The 17,728-nt window shown below is 43.3% G+C and overlaps 1 protein-coding gene across 1 annotated transcript in view; it reads left to right on the top strand.

Annotated features, from left to right (window-relative positions):
* CMPK1 (cytidine/uridine monophosphate kinase 1) overlaps positions 1 to 17,048 on the top strand; it is a 58,336-nt gene extending 41,288 nt beyond the window's left edge. The window contains exons 5-6 of the mRNA XM_073593584.1: positions 10,552 to 10,648; positions 11,310 to 17,048. Of these exons, the coding sequence (XP_073449685.1) occupies positions 10,552 to 10,648; positions 11,310 to 11,351 (139 nt within the window). The 3' untranslated portion in view covers positions 11,352 to 17,048. The remainder of the gene's footprint in view (positions 1 to 10,551; positions 10,649 to 11,309) is intronic.
* Positions 17,049 to 17,728: the final 680 nt, after the last annotated feature.

Below are 17,728 nucleotides of genomic sequence, written 5' to 3'. Positions count from 1 at the left end.
GCTGAAGCCCGTCGTCTCCTCTCTGATGACAGCACATACCGTAAACTACGCTGTGACCCTTTGTCAAGCTTCACCATGGAAGCCAAAATACTCACAGATAGAGCAAAAAGTAATGACATCATCTCTAAACACGAGCATGCTTTTTTTAATCGGCCATACTTCTCTACTCCATATTTCTATCACATCCCCAAAATTCATAAGAGTATCCAGAATCCACCAGGTCGACCCATAGTTGCGGCTATGGATAGTATCACTAGCTCTTTTTCCCAGTATATAGACCAGTTTCTACAGCCACTCGCCACCAGTCTCCCCTCTTATATTCGGGATGGATTCCATCTTATGCAACAACTAGACCATTATGCATGGGAGCCCACTTACTCTTGGGCTTCCTTAGATGTAAGTTCGTTGTATACCTCCATTCCACACCACATAGGTCTTAGAGCCATTGCCAGCTTTCTTTCCGCTGACCCCATGCTCAATCCAGGTCAGGCAGAGTTCATCCTAGAGGCTACCGAATTCTGTCTGACCCATAACTATTTCGAATTTGATGGTGATTTTTATCTCCAAACAAAGGGCACAGCAATGGGTGCCAACTTTGCACCCAGCTATGCTAACCTAACTATGGGGTACTGGGAGGCCAACTACATCTGGCTCAACAATCCCTTTACCTCCCATATAGTTTTCTATGGGAGGTACATTGACGACATCATCGTCATTTGGGATGGCCCAGAACCCCTGTTCACAGATTTCATCACACATTGTAACAACAATGAGTATGGCCTCACTTTTACTTCAGAACATGATCGGTCCCAGCTTGCATTCTTGGATTTGTTACTTTTCCACCATGAAGGCAAAATACTAGCCAAAAACTACACCAAGCCGACAGCTGGCAACTCTTTCTTGCACCATCAGAGTTGCCATCATCCTAGATGGATTGCAAACATTCCCAAGAGTCAGTTTTGTCGCCTACGTAGAAATTGCATCAGACGATCAGACTATATCATAGAAGGGTCCCTTTTAAAACAAAAGTTTATGGATAAAGCTTTTCCACCTGAACTTGTAAATGAAGCTTTCGATCTCTATCTGTCAGAATCACCCACATCTGCCAATGTTACTACCCAACCTGAAGCACAGCCCGTCCGTTTCGTGACTCAGTTTCACTCCAGATACAAAGCCATGGAACGTATTTTCACCAAACACTGGTCGATCCTCTGTCAGGATCCACATTTAAAATCTACCATCACTTCCAAACCAATGTTCACGTATCGGAAGACTAGGAATATTAAAAACTTGGTAGCGCCCAGCAAATACAAAGGCCAAAAAAGTTCCAAAATAGTATCACCCTGTCTCATTCCTTTAATTGGAATGTACCAGTGTCGCAAAAAATTGTGCCTCACTTGTAGTCATGTTCACCACGGTCAAAAAGAATTCACTAACAAAGGTCAGACATACCAGATCAACAACTTTTACAATTGTTCAACAGAATTTGTCATTTATTGCTTGACTTGTCCTTGTGGGTTATATTATGTAGGCCGCACCATACGCACTCTGAGAAAGAGGTTTGGTGAGCACCGCCGCCTCGTAGAGGCAGGAGATGACCATCATAGTGTTCCCCTCCATTTTCTCAAAAAACATGATCATTCTTCCTTGGGCCTCAGGGTCTGGATTATTGAGTCTATCCCCGGTACGTTCCCACTGGCAGAGTGTTTTAAACGTCTCTGTCAGAGGGAAACGTACTGGATATATACCCTTGACTCTCTGGCCCCTGGAGGGCTCAACGAGGAAATAGAGACGAGTAGTCTCATTTGACTTCTCATACAGCCTCTTCTATCGATCATCTGATACCTTCAATACACTTGTATCTCTTATGGTTTGGGTTTGTGTCGGGTATTTTGTTATTGCCGCATTGCATGTCCCCTCCTTTTGTGATGCTGCTACTATGTTTATTTGAATATCACCTTCGAGCTAGCTAGCACATTATTCTTTACTGTAATTATTATCTATTACTATTATTATATTTTTTATTATTATTTACTATTTTCTACTAATTATCCAACCTTTATTAGGAAATACACAAGAATGTCCATATATTTGGGTATGTGCGCATGCGCGTGTGTGCATGTGGCTGCATGTACACCTGCATGTGTGCGTGTCCGTGGGTGTGTATGTATATATATATATATATGTATTACGCCTTCATTATCTTTTTTAAATACATTTTTTAATCTACAAACATGATCCCATAATCATACAACAGTTAGTATAACTCCACTTAGCAATCTTCAGGGTACTCCTGATTTGTATGGCCATAATTGTACATAAACACATATAGTTCTTCAAACATATTTTTATTTTTTCACATGATCCTGCGTATATTTAATGTCATCTGACTATTTTCACAATTTTATTTGTATCTAAATTCAAATTTAATTTTAATTTTATTTTTATTTTTATTTTCCAACTATTTCATTTTTATTTTTATTATTTTTATTATTTAAATTCAATTTGATTTATTTCTATATAATCCCTTTATAGACCCAACACATTCACACTCTCTCTCTTTCCCAACCATAAAACATTTTTATGATGACTTTTTTCATTGTCAGCAATACTTTCATTACCAATATTGTCCTCTTATCCTTCACTCCAGCATCTCTCTTACATTTGCACGCTTATTCATACATCATCTTTTCTTTTCTTCTTTTTCTCCTGTCTCATTCAAGTATATCAGTTATTGTTGCTCACAATATCTCTTTCACTTTCTTATCTGACACTGCAGCACGCAGCCGCAGTACACAGCTCTTTGTCCGAGTTTGACAGACTTCTTCCCCCTCCAATCATGGTTCGCCTTAGACTACATATATCTCGACCTATCATAGGTCACGTTAGGCCTGAGGAAGGAGCGTAGCTCCGCAAACGCGTCGCCTATCCCAACACAGACCCGGAAGTGACTCTGTTTTCCCGGATTATACACAGCGCGTTCCAGTGACAGGACACAGCGAGTATCCAGCAGCGCATCCTGTCAGCAGTATAGAACGCCACCGCATGATGTGACTCTACACCTCAACTGGGACACCTGGCATGATTTTCTCACCCTTTGTACGCCTGCTTTACTTGTACCTTTGTGAGTACTTGATTTTAAAGATTTATTAAATCTGTTTTTAATACTGCACTTAGAGTGGCGCCATTGTTGTTTCTCTTCTTCAGTACTCAGAGGATTGCTTCATCCTGATCTACAGGGCTGCCTTCTACAGTAGCTTATCATGGACTAATTCATTTTCAGTTTAGTTTTATTTTGGACTTTAGCATTTCAGTCTCCAGCTGATCAGCACAAATTCATAATTTTTATTGTTATTGTATGATTTATTTTAAGTTATGAAATCACCCTTCAGTCATTTATTCTCTTTGCATTAGAGCAATATATGTATCTTTTAGGGGGCTCCAGCTGTTTCATACTGGTTGAATGTTAGCGCTCACATGTATATGTTGTATGCTCTTCGGAGGATTCAGGTGGAGAGGGACCCTCTGCGACTTCCCAAGAGGAGAAAGTCTTAGTGCAGATCCTCACTGGATTGGTCCGCTCCACATTTAAGTTGCCCATACCTGAAACTGCTAAAGAATCCTCTTCTGCTTTGGGGTCACTGAAACCTTTCCAAGCAGCACATGCTTTTCCTGTTCATACTTTACTTGAAAAGCTTATTTATTCTGAGTGGGATCACCCAGACAAACGTTTTTTTTTTTCCGCCGAGAAAGTTTTCAACACTTTATCCGATGGAAGAAAAGTTTATTAAAATGTGGGGAATACCAGCTATTGATGCCGCCATTTCCTCCATAAATAATAGCCTGACTTGTCCTGTAGACAATGCTCAGATGCTCAGGGATCCTGTAGATAAAAGGATGGAATCCCTATTGAAGGATGTTTTCTCCTTAGCAGGATCAGTGGCCCAACCTGCAATAGCAGCGATTGGAGTCTGTCAATACTTAAGAGACCATGTTAAGCAGGTCATCAAAGTATTACCTGAACAGCAGGCCCAGGGGTTTGCTAACCTCCCAGCGGCCTTATGCTTTGTGGTTGACGCCATTAGAGATTCTATCGTGCAAACCTCCCGTCTTTCACTGGGGTTGGTGCATATACATAGAATCCTATGGTTGAAAAATTGGTCAGCCGAAGCACCATGTAAGAAGCTACTGGCTGGGTTTCCATTTTGTGGTGCAAGGTTGTTTGGAGAGGACTTGGATAACTATATCAAGAGAATCTCTTGTGGGAAAAGCACTCTCTTACCTGTCAAGAAGAAGAGTAAGCGTCCCTCTTTCAAACGGACTCTTTCCCCAGCGCCGGGGGCTTCAGCCTCCAGGCAGTCTCGATGGCCGCCTCCATCGGGGTCCAGAGACAAGAGTCAACCCCAGGGACAAAAGAAGTCCTGGGGAAAGAAGCCTACTAGGCAAAACACTAAGACCTCTGCATGAGGGGGCACCCCCGCTCACTCGAGTGGGGGGAAGACTGCGACAATTCTCAGAGCTCTGGCAGGAGGACTTCCAGGACAGATGGGTAGTCTCCACGGTAACCTTAGGGTACAAGCTGGAGTTTCAGGAATTCCCTTCTCCTCGGTTCCTCAGATCAAATGTTCCCAGAGACCCAGAGAAGAAGCAGTCGCTCCTTCTAGCGTTAGAGCGACTTTTGTCGCAGGAGGTCATTATGATAGTTCCCGCAAAGGACCAGGGATTGGGCTTCTATTCCAACCTTTTTACGGTCCAAAAGCCAAATGGGGATGTCAGGCCCATTTTGGACTTAAGGGATCTGAACCGATTCCTAAGGATTCAATCCTTCCGCATGGAATCAATTCGAACAGTAGTTCCCACCCTGCAGGGAGGAGAATTTCTGGCATCAATAGACATCAGAGATGCATATCTGCATGTGCCCATTTTTCCTGCTCATCAGAAGTTTCTGCGCTTCGAGGTAGGAGGGCGCCATTTCCAGTTTATGGCTCTGCCCTTTGGGATAGCCACTGCACCTCGAGTGTTCACAAAGATCTTGGCTCCTCCTCTGGCCAGATTAAGGGCTCAGGGTATAGCTGTCATAGCATACCTAGACGACCTGCTCTTGATAGACCGGTCGGTAGCCTCTTTGAATGGAAACTTGAGGACCACGGTCAGGTATCTAGAACACCTGGGTTGGATCCTCAACTTAGAAAAGTCTTTCCTAAAACCAGTAAGAAGACTGGAATATTTAGGTCTGATTATACATACAAGCCAGGAGAAAATATTTCTACCCCAGGCAAAGATCACTGCTTTGAGAGAGCTGATTCTGACAGTAAGGACCAAGAAGGGTCCCTCAGTCCGCCTTTGTATGAGGCTACTAGGGAAGATGGTGTCTTCATTCGAAGCAGTTCCCTATGCTCAGTTTCACTCAAGAATGCTGCAACACAGTATTCTGTCGACCTGGAACAAGAAGGTTCAGGCATTAGACTTTCCGATGCACCTGTCGCATGCGGTGCGTCAGAGCCTCAATTGGTGGATCATACCCGAAAACCTGCAGAAGGGGAAATCCTTTCTACCGGTTACCTGGACGGTGGCAACAACAGATGCCAGTCTGTCAGGTTGGGGAGCAGTTCTGGAACAGGCTGCGGTCCAAGGAGTATGGTCTAAGACAGAGAGGACCTTACCCATCAACATTCTGGAGATCCGGGCGATACATCTAGCTCTTAAAGCCTGGACTATCAGGCTACAGGGTTGTCCGGTCAGGATCCAGTCCGACAATGCCACAGCAGTGGCTTATGTCAATCATCAGGGAGGCACCCGGAGCCGAGCTGCTCAAAAAGAGGTGAACCAGATCTTAGTCTGGGCAGAGATGCATGTGCCATGCATATCGGCAGTTTTCATCCCGGGAATAGAGAATTGGCAGGCGGACTATCTAAGTCGCCAGCAGTTACTTCCAGGGGAATGGTCTCTGCATCCCGACGTCTTTTGGGCCATATGCCAAAGATGGGGGGGTTCCAGATGTAGATCTCTTTGCATCCCGATTCAACAAAAAGATAGACAGATTTGTGGCAAGGACAAAAGATCTTCTTGCATGCGGGACGGATGCGTTGGTGATTCCGTGGCATCGGTTCTCACTGATTTACGCATTCCCGCCTATTCTGCTACTACCACGACTCCTTCGCAGGATCAGGCAGGAAAGGAAGTCGGTACTTCTGGTGGCCCCCGCTTGGCCCAGAAGGACTTGGTATGCAGAAATAGTAAGGATGACGGTAGGTTCCCCGTGGACACTACCGGAACGCCCAGACCTGTTATCTCAAGGGCCAGTGTTCCATCCTGCCTTACAAACGCTAAATTTGACGGTTTGGCTATTGAGACCCACGTTCTGAAGACTCGTGGGCTCTCAGGTCCTGTCATATCTACCTTGATTAATGCAAGGAAGCCAGCTTCCAGGATGATTTATCATAGAGTCTGGAAAGCTTATATAACCTGGTGTGAATCCAGAGGTTGGCATCCCAGGAAATATGTCATAGGTAGAATCCTTGATTTTCTACAGATGGGATTAGAGATGAAGCTGGCCTTGAGTACCATCAAGGGCCAGGTCTCTGCTTTATCAGTATTATTTCAGCGGCCACTTGCTTCGCATTCTTTGGTCCGAAACTTTATGCAGGGGGTGATGCGTCTTAATCCTCCGGTTAAAGCGCCCCTAAACCCCTGGGACTTGAATTTGGTCCTGGCTGTGTTACAGAAACGGCCTTTTGAACCAATAAGTCAGATTCCTTTGGTCTTGTTGACAAGGAAATTAATTTTTCTGGTGGCCATCTCTTCTGCTAGAAGAGTATCAGAATTAGCAGCTCTTTCCTGTAAGGAGCCTTATTTGATTATAAACAAGGATAGAGTGGTACTACGCCCTCATCCTAGTTTTTTACCGAAGGTGGTTTCTGATTTTCATTTAAACCAAGACATTGTTCTGCCTTCCTTTTTTCCAGATCCCTGTTCTCCGGAAGAGAGATCTCTACATTCGTTGGATGTAGTAAGAGCAGTTAAGGCCTATCTAGGGGCAACTACTCAGATCCGCAAGACGGATGTTTTGTTTGTGCTGCCAGAGGGTCCCAATAGAGGACAGGCAGCGTCAAAAGCTACCATTTCTAAATGGATTCGACAGTTGATCATTCAAGCTTACGGTTTGAAACAGAAGATTCCTCCGTTTCAGATCAGGGCACATTCCACAAGGGCTATTGGTGCTTCTTGGGCAGTGCATCACCGGGCCTCTATGGCTCAAATCTGCAAGGCCGCAACCTGGTCTTCAGTTCATACATTCACCAGATTCTATCAGGTGGATGTGAGAAGGCATGAGGATATCGCCTTTGGGCGTAGTGTGCTGCAGGCAGCGGTACAGGGTCCTCAGGTCTGATTGCACCCTACTTGGTCGTGGTTCCCCCCCCTCAGGTAGCATTGCTCTGGGACATCCCATCAGTAATTACTGTGGCTCTGTGTCCCGTGATGTTCGAGAAAGAAAATAGGATTTTTTAAAACAGCTTACCTGTAAAATCCTTTTCTTTCGAAGGACATCACGGGACACAGAGGTCCCACCCCTCTTCTAATACACTATATTGCTTGGCTACAAAACTGAGGTATCCCTGCAAGAGGGAGGGATTATATAGGGGGTTGAACTTCCTGATAGGGTGTGCCAGTGTCCAATCACCAGTGATACCTATATAACCCATCAGTAATTACTGTGGCTCTGTGTCCCGTGATGTCCTTCGAAAGAAAAGGATTTTACAGGTAAGCTGTTTTAAAAAATCCTATTTTTACACTGTTTTAAAAAAAAATTGTGTCACTTTTATTCCTATTACAAGGAATGTAAGCATCCCTTGTAATAGAAAAAAGCATGACAGGACCTCTTAAATATGTCAAATCTCAATCTCAAAAAAACCTCAGATCTCAAATTTACACTAAAATGCAATAAAAAAAAAAAAAAAAAAGTAATTTAAAAAAAATGACATTGAAAAAAATATGCCTTTTAAGAGGCATGGGCGGGATTGACGTTTTGACGTCACTTCCGCCCAGCAGTGTCATGGAGACGAGTGGGCGCCATCTTAGCCTCACTTGTCTCCAGGCACAGAAGGGAGACGGACGCGATCGCCGCTACCGACAGCTCCGGTAAGCGGCGGAGGGCACCGGATTGCGGCGGGAGGGGGGGGCCTCTCCCGCCACCGATAATAGTGATCTCGCGGCGAATCCGCCGCAGGGACCACTTTTATCAGAAAGCCGACCACTGCGCGAAAACGGGGATACCGGGGTTATGGCAGCTAGCTGCTGCCATAACGATATCCACTGGCAAAGTTTGGACGTACATCAGCGTGCGGCGGTCCGGAAGTGGTTAAAGACCCTGCAGGTACAGAAGAATACCTGATCCTGGCAGAAATGCAGTCTAATTTCCTGTCATGAGCTTGACAACACAGTGCCTCTCCTGCTCTGAAATTAGAGGAAATATTCTCAGCCCTGCTTATTTGTTTTTCTGAACTGCCGAAACCTCCCCCTCTTCTTATTTCCACAACAAAGGGGGAGGTGTTTTGTCCAAAAGAACAACTGGGAGGGCTGATGAGCCTTCTTGAGATAACACAGGAAAGGGGCACAAGATACAGGACAGATCTGACTTTCTGACCAGTTTTTTTTTTTTTTTTTTTCGGATTTACATAAACTTTAAGGGGTCTAGGTAGAAAAAAAAAAAAATTTAACATATGAATCTTAAACATTCGCACAGGCACAATGAGTGATCACTAGTAGCCATAATGCAGTGTTTTATTTGATTTGAGGCATTTAAGAAATACCGCATTATGATCACTAGATGGAACTGACAATTATAGGAGATAATCATATTACAAAAAATACGGGGATCTCTTGTTTAAGTTCAAATGCTTAAAGTGTGGAATTCCAGGCTTGAACTAACTAAGCTTAAAACTGCTCCTACCCACCTTCTAACACTTGTACTGACTACCTTGTAGAAGGAAAATGCATATACTGCCCTATTCCCAGGGAGGTCTGGTCGCGTGATCGACTCCAAGCATCGGCTTCAGGGGAGAGGAGGTACAGCCAACAACGGATGCCCCATAGTAAGCCTATGGGTGACGTCACCATCCAGGCATTTCAGCCATCGTCGGCGCTTTCTCTTCTCCCCTGAAGCGGCCGATGGGAGCTGATCTTGTGAACCGACCCGAGTGCTCTGAGAATAGTTAAGTTTAACCACTTCAATACCGCCCCCCCCCCCCCCCCCCCCCCTCCTGCCCAGGGCAATTTTCAGCTTTCAGTGCTGGCACACTTTGAATGACAATTGCTCGGTCATGCAACAAACTACATTTTTATAATTTTCTTCCCACAAAGAGCTTTCTTTTGGTGGTATTTGATCACCACTGGGGTTTTTATTTTTTACTAAACAAAGACCGAAATGTAGAAAAAAAAAATTTTTTTTTGTTTGTTAGAAAATGTTTTCTCCTTCACTGATGGGGAGGCATTGATATGCAGCACTGATGATGAGATACTGACAGGTGTTACTGATGGGCACCGATTGCCACTGTGGGCACCAATTGGCACGGTGGTGGGCACTGACAGGCGTTTTTGATGGGGCACTGAATGGCATTGTTGATGGCATATCTGATGGGGCTGTGCTGATAATCCATGTGCTGATTATCAGCACAGACCCCCCGACAGGGAGAGCCGCCGATCAGCTCTCCCTGTCAGCACAAACCAAGGAGAGCCATTTACTGGCACTTCCTGGTTCACGCTGTGATCAGCTGTGATTGGCCACAGCTGATCACGTGGTAAAGAGCCTCTGTCAGAGGCTCCTTACTATGATCGGAGATGCAGTGTGTCAGAGTGAATGCTATTCTGCTGGACGTCATATCAGTCAGGATAACTGGACCACCGCCTGCCCGTCATTCTGCTATAGCCCAGGCGGGAAGTGGTTAAGCATCTTCCTTTTACAGTGTGGTTAGTATAGAGGCTGAGACGGGTGTTACTCCAGGCACCTGGCAGATTCAGACTTCCATTGTCTGGATGATGCGGTGTCTGGACTGACATTGGTGATGTCAGTAGAGAGCGGACTTCAGTCTGCTCTCTGTTGAAAATGGGTCACAGTAGTGCAAAACGAATTTCACTTCAGTGACCCATAGGAGAAGTACAGCCAAATGAGCTTAGGTTGGACTTCTTCTTTAAGTCTCCAAACTATTACATATTATACACAGACCCATAAGTAATGCAGGTCTCATTTTAGGTGTTTTATGTATCTAGGGTTTAGGTAAGGGTAGTGTTACGAAAAGAGATTTAGGCCCCTTTCACACTAGGGCGGGAGCGCTATTGTTAGCAACGCTTTACCGTCGGTATTCGGCCGCTAGTGGGGCGGTTTTACGTATTTGCAGACCCACAACTAACTTCCTGGAACATGCAGCAGCAAACATTTGAAATATTGTACACCATATAAAAAATGATGTTCTGTAAAGGTTACACAAATAAATGAACAGAGAATAAATACCCTGTGATCTGTGAGCTTCACCGAGGGTCTCCCTTGTATTCCAGGATTCAGACGTACCTCCAGTCTACCCGGCCTATCATTGATTTGTATGAGAAGAGAGGAAAAGTTCGTAAAGTGGATGCCTCTCACTCTGTAGATCAGGTCAGCTGAATTGACTGGTATAGTAACAAAAACTTGGTGTTTTTCCTGTGCCTTTTGATAAGACCTAGAAGTAAACCCATGAACATTTTTATACTTTTAAAACTATGGGGTATATTTATAAATGTGTTTGCCCAAGATTCATACAACTTTAATTTTTCCAGTTGAATCTAATTTAAATAAAAGTCTATTCACAGGGGTTCAGTCAGTAAAATCTTCTTCCTGCAGAAGTCCAAATCCCATTTATTATTGTTCTATGGCTCAGATCCTTTACATCACAGCTCCCTTTATATCTGTGTCCTGTGTCTCCTCCTTTACAGCCCCCCCCCCCCCCTTACACCACAGTCCCCCTTGCAATTCCAGGCCCCTCCCGCACATCAAAGCTCCACCCCCCATTCCGCACATCATGGTCTCAGTTTGCAATTACAGCCCCTCATGCAACCACAGCTCCCTCCCCCTCCTCGCAGCCCCCCTTGCAATCACAGACAGTCAGACTTTTTTTTTTTTTTTTTTTTAATCACTTTTATCCTGTTACTGTTACATGTACACAGACTTCTTCCCCTCTTTTCTCCTTCACAAGATCATGATTATAGTGACAACTTACTTCCGTGGGATCTTTATACACTCCAACTGTGCTAAAGTCTTTCCTTTTACTTTGTTTCAGGTTTTCAACAAAGTCCAGGAAGTCTTTGATCGGGAAGGATAACGATGTTCCACGGATAGGCATTTTAGCTCCTTTGGGCTTAATCTTATTTACTGCATTTTTCTTATTTACTTTTTTTTCTATTCCTTTTTTACGTAAACATTGTAAACACGGGCTTGATCTTATTGGTGTATTTGCCTCATTTTTGCCTACTCATCTCAGCTCAAAGGCTTCCGTCCTTTTATCACTACATGAGATTGTATTTTTTATGAGCTGCCGGTGAGGGCTTTTCAGGCTCTGCCATCCAGATCTGAGGCAGCCGCGATGGGTTTTGATTACACTTTTTAAACACCTTGCTTTATATTTGGACAGAAAGTAGACAACAAAATTGTATCTGCAATGTAGTCTTCACTACTCACTGACAGTGCAAGCCATTTACCTTTTGAAGAATGCATTTAAGGATAAAGCTTTAAATGGAACTCCCCCGACACCTTTTGTCCTGGTCTTAGAAATGATAACAACTAGAACATCCAATATTTGAATGTTTGTAAATATATCTTTTTTGGATATGTGGTCAGCTTAGAGCCACCACATCTTTTTATATATTCCGGCCATATTTTAAGAACAGAAAATGGTCATTGGGTTCAGCACGTAACCTGCCATGGAAAATGATGAGTCAGTGTGATTGGGAGGGGGGGGCTGCAGTTGTTTTTTGTCCTGTCTCTTCCCTAGCCAACGCACATTCTCATATTTTTATACAATGTAGCTAAAGCTGCTGTGGCTTCGTCCTGAAGTACAATGTTCCATAAATGCAGTGTTGGGATGTTATGGTTGTTAATGTTGCTGAGGCCGGGAGAAAGACCTTTTTAGAGGAGTGGTTTGGAATAAAAAAAAAAAGTTCCCCTTTTAAATGTGTTTTGTTGGTCACTGGTGGGATGGTCAGTCATTTTTTTTGCCTTTGTTAAAGGGAATCTATCACCTGTCCATTCGGGGCAAAGAGGGAGGTTCTCATAAAAGCACCCATCCCACCCATACAGAGCTGTTTTCACTGCATTGCTGTACGGGAGTTTTCGAGAAAATCTGTTTGTTTTTCTTGAACGGGCAAACGTGATTTATTTACTTTTAAACAGACCCTATCACCGACTTAAAATTTGCAGCTAAAAGCACAGAAAGATCAAGCAATTTAAATGCTTCCTTGCAGAGTTTTCCCTTTCCAAATTGTTTACTTGCAATGTGAAACAAGGAGGAAAAAGGTGGCAAATAATTTCTCTGAAGATTGTAGTTTTTATTGCAGATGGAGTACAGGAAATGGCGGCTTACACGTTTCGTCTGTTAGCCCTAATCAGCCATGATTGGCTATGATTAAGGCTAACAGCCGAAACATGTAAGCCATTGTATATCCTGTACTTCACCTGCAATAAAAACTACATTTTTGGGATGATCGAGTTGCCAGCTTTTTCCTCCTTGTTTCAGGTTGTTCGAACCCCCACAAGCTAGTGCACCATTTGCTTGCCTTCTCGGGGAATTGGTCTGGACATTGCCTTTCCATTGTACTTGCAATGTGACTCTTGCTATAAAATCTGACTAGTCGGTTTCATATTATAAACCTCTCCTCTTCTGAAAATGTCTAAATACTCTGTGCTGGCCCAGCTCCTGTACCCCTCCCCTACCTACATAACATTTTATGTAGCTGCTGAGGGAGAAGTGAAAGGGAATTCAACTTGAGTGACAGCTGTGACTCTGTGTGGGATGCTGATAACACATCCAAGATGGTGCCACCCAGCAGTAGTCTCCGCTTTCAAATGTTTATACAAGGGAGGCTTTAGTAGGTAAATTGCATGCCTGAAATCTTAAATGCACATATAATCTTGTAGGAAGATTGTTAAAATGAAAGGTCTGGTGACAGGGTCTCTTTTATAGGGACATAGGAGCTATGTGAAGCCTTTGTCTTTATCTAGATATGATGGACTAATAGTTAAGGTAAATACTGCAATAAATCAGTTTTCTGAGAATCTTTGGCAGAATCTTTCATAACGAACTGCCCATCTGAACATATGTGAAGTCAGATATGGACCGACTTAAAGTGATAGAGCAGGAGTGCCATTTTATTTCAGATACGGACTCGGCACCCAGCCCTTGTCTGTCCCAAAGAAGGGAGTGTGTGCTGTTCATTGGTGAATGAATACCTGATTTCCCTTATTCTCTGGGCATTACAAGGCCAGTTCTCTAAAATGTAGAATACACAAATAATTCTGGAGGGCGTTTTTTGAGTGGCATAAGCTATCAGGTGATAAAGCTCAGCCCAGTTATTGGGGTTTGTATTTAAGGGTAGAATGTGTGTCTTGGGAGTTAATAGCTAACAAACTTTTCAACAAAGGTTCTGAATCATTTTGGATTGTGGATCTGTGAATAAATTGGCTGCCCTGGACTATATACAGCATCACCAATGCCTGATTAAGTAGTAGAGTAGTAGAGTAACCCGTTTTCTTTCCTTCCACCACGGGTGGAAGGTTAAAAAGCGCTTGGTTCCCCCATCAGAGCAGTCAGTGTTGATGGGGGGAATGCCTCCTGCAGTGCTATTGTGTTCTGCCAGCTGGGAGCCTTCCCTGCTGGCAGAATACAATGATTACGGCTAACGGCTATAGTAGCTGGCAGTAATTGCATATAGAAGAGTCTGGCAGGCTGGTTGCGCCCAAGTTGATCAATGCATCGACTTTGGTACAATCGGCCTGCCCAAACATGGATTGAAATTTGGCTAGCCACTGCTGGCTATAGTCAGGTCTTATTGAATAGCACATAACAAGCAGCAGAGGTGTGTAGTAATTTATCCAGCACAACTGGATTAAAAGCCCTGACCCGGCACCACAACCTTCCCAGGATAAAGAAGTTGATCACCTCAAAAGCCACCTCCCAACGTGCACGTTTTTCTACATCGTGCTGCAAAAAAAAATCCTGCTGTGCTGTACTTCCAGACCACTTGCATGTAAGAACTGCAGGTCTCATAGATCCCAGTAATGTCAAAGGAAGAGATCCGTAAGCCACACATAATGAAGCAGACCCATGTGCATGAAGTGAGATGAATGGCAGCCTCAGCCCGGGCCACGCCCTTGGGGCCTAATCATGGGGATGTTCCCCACGATTAAGCCCTAAGGGGCGGAGTGAAATGTGTTGGGGGCGTGGCCTGGCTGGTGCCTGGGCTAAGGCTGCCATTCATCTCACTTCATGCACACGTGTCGGCTTCATGATGTGCGGCTTATGGACCTTTTCCTTTTACATTGCTGCAGCTTGGAGCTGGGACAAGCTCCCTGCCCCTGCCTGCACTCACAGCAGTCTAGTTGGACTTTACCTCTCTACCTGAGGGGCACTTAAATATTTGTCTTTTTGGGTCTCAAAGATCTCAGTGCTATGGTCATGTCTCTGCTTCCCTCTCTCCTGCAGGCCATTCACAAAAAAAACCAAAGCCCAAAGCTTGCTTTTATTTTTGATGGCCAGGAGACTTGTATTACTTACATTTGAGCGGCCCAGAAGTACAGCGAGAGCTGTACTAATCCCAGCATGTAAACAAGCAGATTTATGGGATCTAGAAAAACAACATACATGATGGGAGGGTGCTTTTCAGGGGAAGGAGTGTTTTAAAGGCTTTACCTGGTAATGTTCTTGTCTCCAGAGTTGGCTTTTAATCAGATGTAGTTTAGTGTAATAGCATTTTCCATCCTATCAAACACTATGAATGAATTTTCACAGTTTGTTAAAAGCATTGGAAAGCATAATTGTGCTGGCATTAGTCAACAACTAAAGACTGCTGTGCTGTGAGCTGGGTACCGACTTCTGTGCTAGGGCTTGGGGGGGCTTTAGCAACAGAATGAACAGTAAGGCAATAAACACTTATTGTTTGAATCTGCACTCGTTTTTTTTATGGAGCTATTAAACTGACCTATACTACAAAAAAAAAAAAAAAAAAGCTATTAAAGAGTAGCATACAGGCAATGTCCGCCTTTTCCTGGGATGCCGGGCTAATTCTTCTGTACATAGTGAGTGACTGCAGTGGAGCAGGCATGCAATTTGAGCAAATGTGTTGGGACATACGGTATGCACATGCATGTTCCCAGTTGGTTTACACTGTGGTTGAGGATGGCCACATCAGCTCTTGTACCTTTTTAGAAGCAAGTTGACAATGACAACTCACATACTTCTATTCTTTTCAATAAAAACACAGTATCTACCTCTGATTCAGCTACGCAAAGCGTGAGATTTACTAAAATTGGTGCACACGGAATCAGGTGCAGCTGTTCATAGTAACCAATCTGCTTCTAACTTCAGCTTGTTCAATTAAAGGGGAAAAAAAAAATCACAAAGAAAAAATATAGCATATACGATTGCGACACAAGTCATATTGTAATTGATTACCTTTTGCTTTTAAATCTGCAGCTCTGTAATTTTCTGTAAAATGCAATATGACACCTTGAGGTGTTCTGTAGACAGAATATGTAGAGCACGCCTGCAACAGAAATGTCATTTTTGGTGAGATACTTCCAATTGGAAATAATGTCTAAAGGGATGCAGGCCCAGCAGCTTTCCTCATTGGTGCCCTGCAGGTACAGCAGCTGATCAACAATTATAAAAACCATTACATTCACTTTCCCACATGGACACAGACAGTGATTTCTTCAGAATAACAAAAGGTAGGAATATGCAACAAAGTTGTTAAAATGTTTTTAATGTACATAGTTAGCCCGGGGGGATGTGTTTTTTTTTTTTTTTCCCTCAACAAAAGTGTAGTTGCGATTTAAAAAGGTTGAAAGCCTCGTAAAAAAAAAAAAAAAAACAAACCCTGCAAGACAAAGGCATAATGAGTTAGTATGCATCACTCTCTCATTATGAAATACTTACCTTAGATCGATGCCCTGGATCAGCGGCGGCCCTCTGAGTACAGCGCGTACATCTTCAACTGGAGTTACTTCTAGGTTCGCTCTGGTACTGTGATTGGCCGGAGCCATGATGACGTCACGTGCGGGAGCCACCGGTCACGGCACAGCTACTGAAGAAACAGCACCAGTGCGTTCTTCAGTGCGCATGAGCCAATGTTGTCGGCAGCAGCGCATATACTGAATATCTCCTAAACTGTGCAACTACTTTGAGACCCAGATTCGGAGTATATTTGCAATGCCACGTATCTCTGAGAGCTGTTTCAATTGATACAATTGAAATCTCTGCAACTTCACCAAAGGTCCCTGTACCCCTTTGATCTGACTTTGACACGGCTCCAATGCCAGAGAGTGTAATAGTTTTATCAAAGTCATATCAAAGTAGGACTCCATTGAAAATCGCACAACTTTGGAGTCGGCTAGTGTGAAACGAGCCTTAAACCTAGAAGCTGATTGGTTACTATGCACAGCTGCACCAGATTTTGTGTGCACAAGCTTTAGTAAATCCCCCCCCAAAGACTTTCAATCCAGGCACCTCATTCTTACTACTGTTAGTTTCTTGATTTGCTAATGCTGGCATTTGGCTACATCTAGATTCAATATCTGTTAAACTGTCCAGTCACTAAGCACTCTAAAAAGGGAAAAATATGTATTTTTAGTGAGTACACGTTTTGAATTGTCTTTTTTGTGACTTACATGTTTTACATGCTTGCTGTGTCATTACTGAATAATTGTATGTTGCATACTGTTTAGAAGGTTGTGGTGGCTGACTGTATATCAGTACAATCAGCATCTGTGTTGAATAACTGCTGAGATAAAAACTGGTACAGGTTAAGCCAAAGTCTATTTTTTTTATTTCAGTCCCTGCACTCACTTGTTGATTTCCAGATTGGAGCTGCTGAACACAATCACTGTTCTATAGTGGACAACAAGGAGTCGTGTAGCTGTGTGAACAGCCATTTTGTTCTAATCAAATTTATTCTCGTCACCAGTGTTTTAATTTTAGTCTTAGGACTAAAGTGGCATTTTAGTTTTAGTCCCATTTTAGTCTTCAGCAATTGTTTTAGTCCTATTTAGTCGACTAAATCTCCAGTACACTTCAGTAATTGCAATTTAGTTTTAGTCATAGTCTTTTGACTAAAATGGCTTTTAGTTTGTCGTATTTTAGTCATGTCAATTGTTTTAGTCAACTAAAATAGTATTCATTTAGTCGACTAAAATGTTTTAGTCATTTTAGTTGACTAAATTAACACTGCTCGTCACTTTATTAGAAACCAATACATTTTAAGAGGTGGAGGGAAGAAAGTTGAAATTCAGGTCCTGTTCACACCCCCAACATTAAATTGAATTTGTTATTTTCAGTGTGCATTTATCTATGCCTTGTGATAAGTGCCAGACCAAAACATTTATTTATTGGTATTGTACTAAAGAAAACAGCCAATGTGTTTCAGGGGCCAGAGGAACCCCCCCCCCCCCCATCAGGGCTACAACAAAACATAATATAATCGTGACTGA

Source organism: Aquarana catesbeiana, linkage group LG07 (assembly GCF_042186555.1).
Source record: "Aquarana catesbeiana isolate 2022-GZ linkage group LG07, ASM4218655v1, whole genome shotgun sequence".
NCBI classification, from domain to species: domain Eukaryota; kingdom Metazoa; phylum Chordata; class Amphibia; order Anura; family Ranidae; genus Aquarana; species Aquarana catesbeiana.
This window is presented reverse-complemented; position numbering and strand designations above follow the sequence as displayed.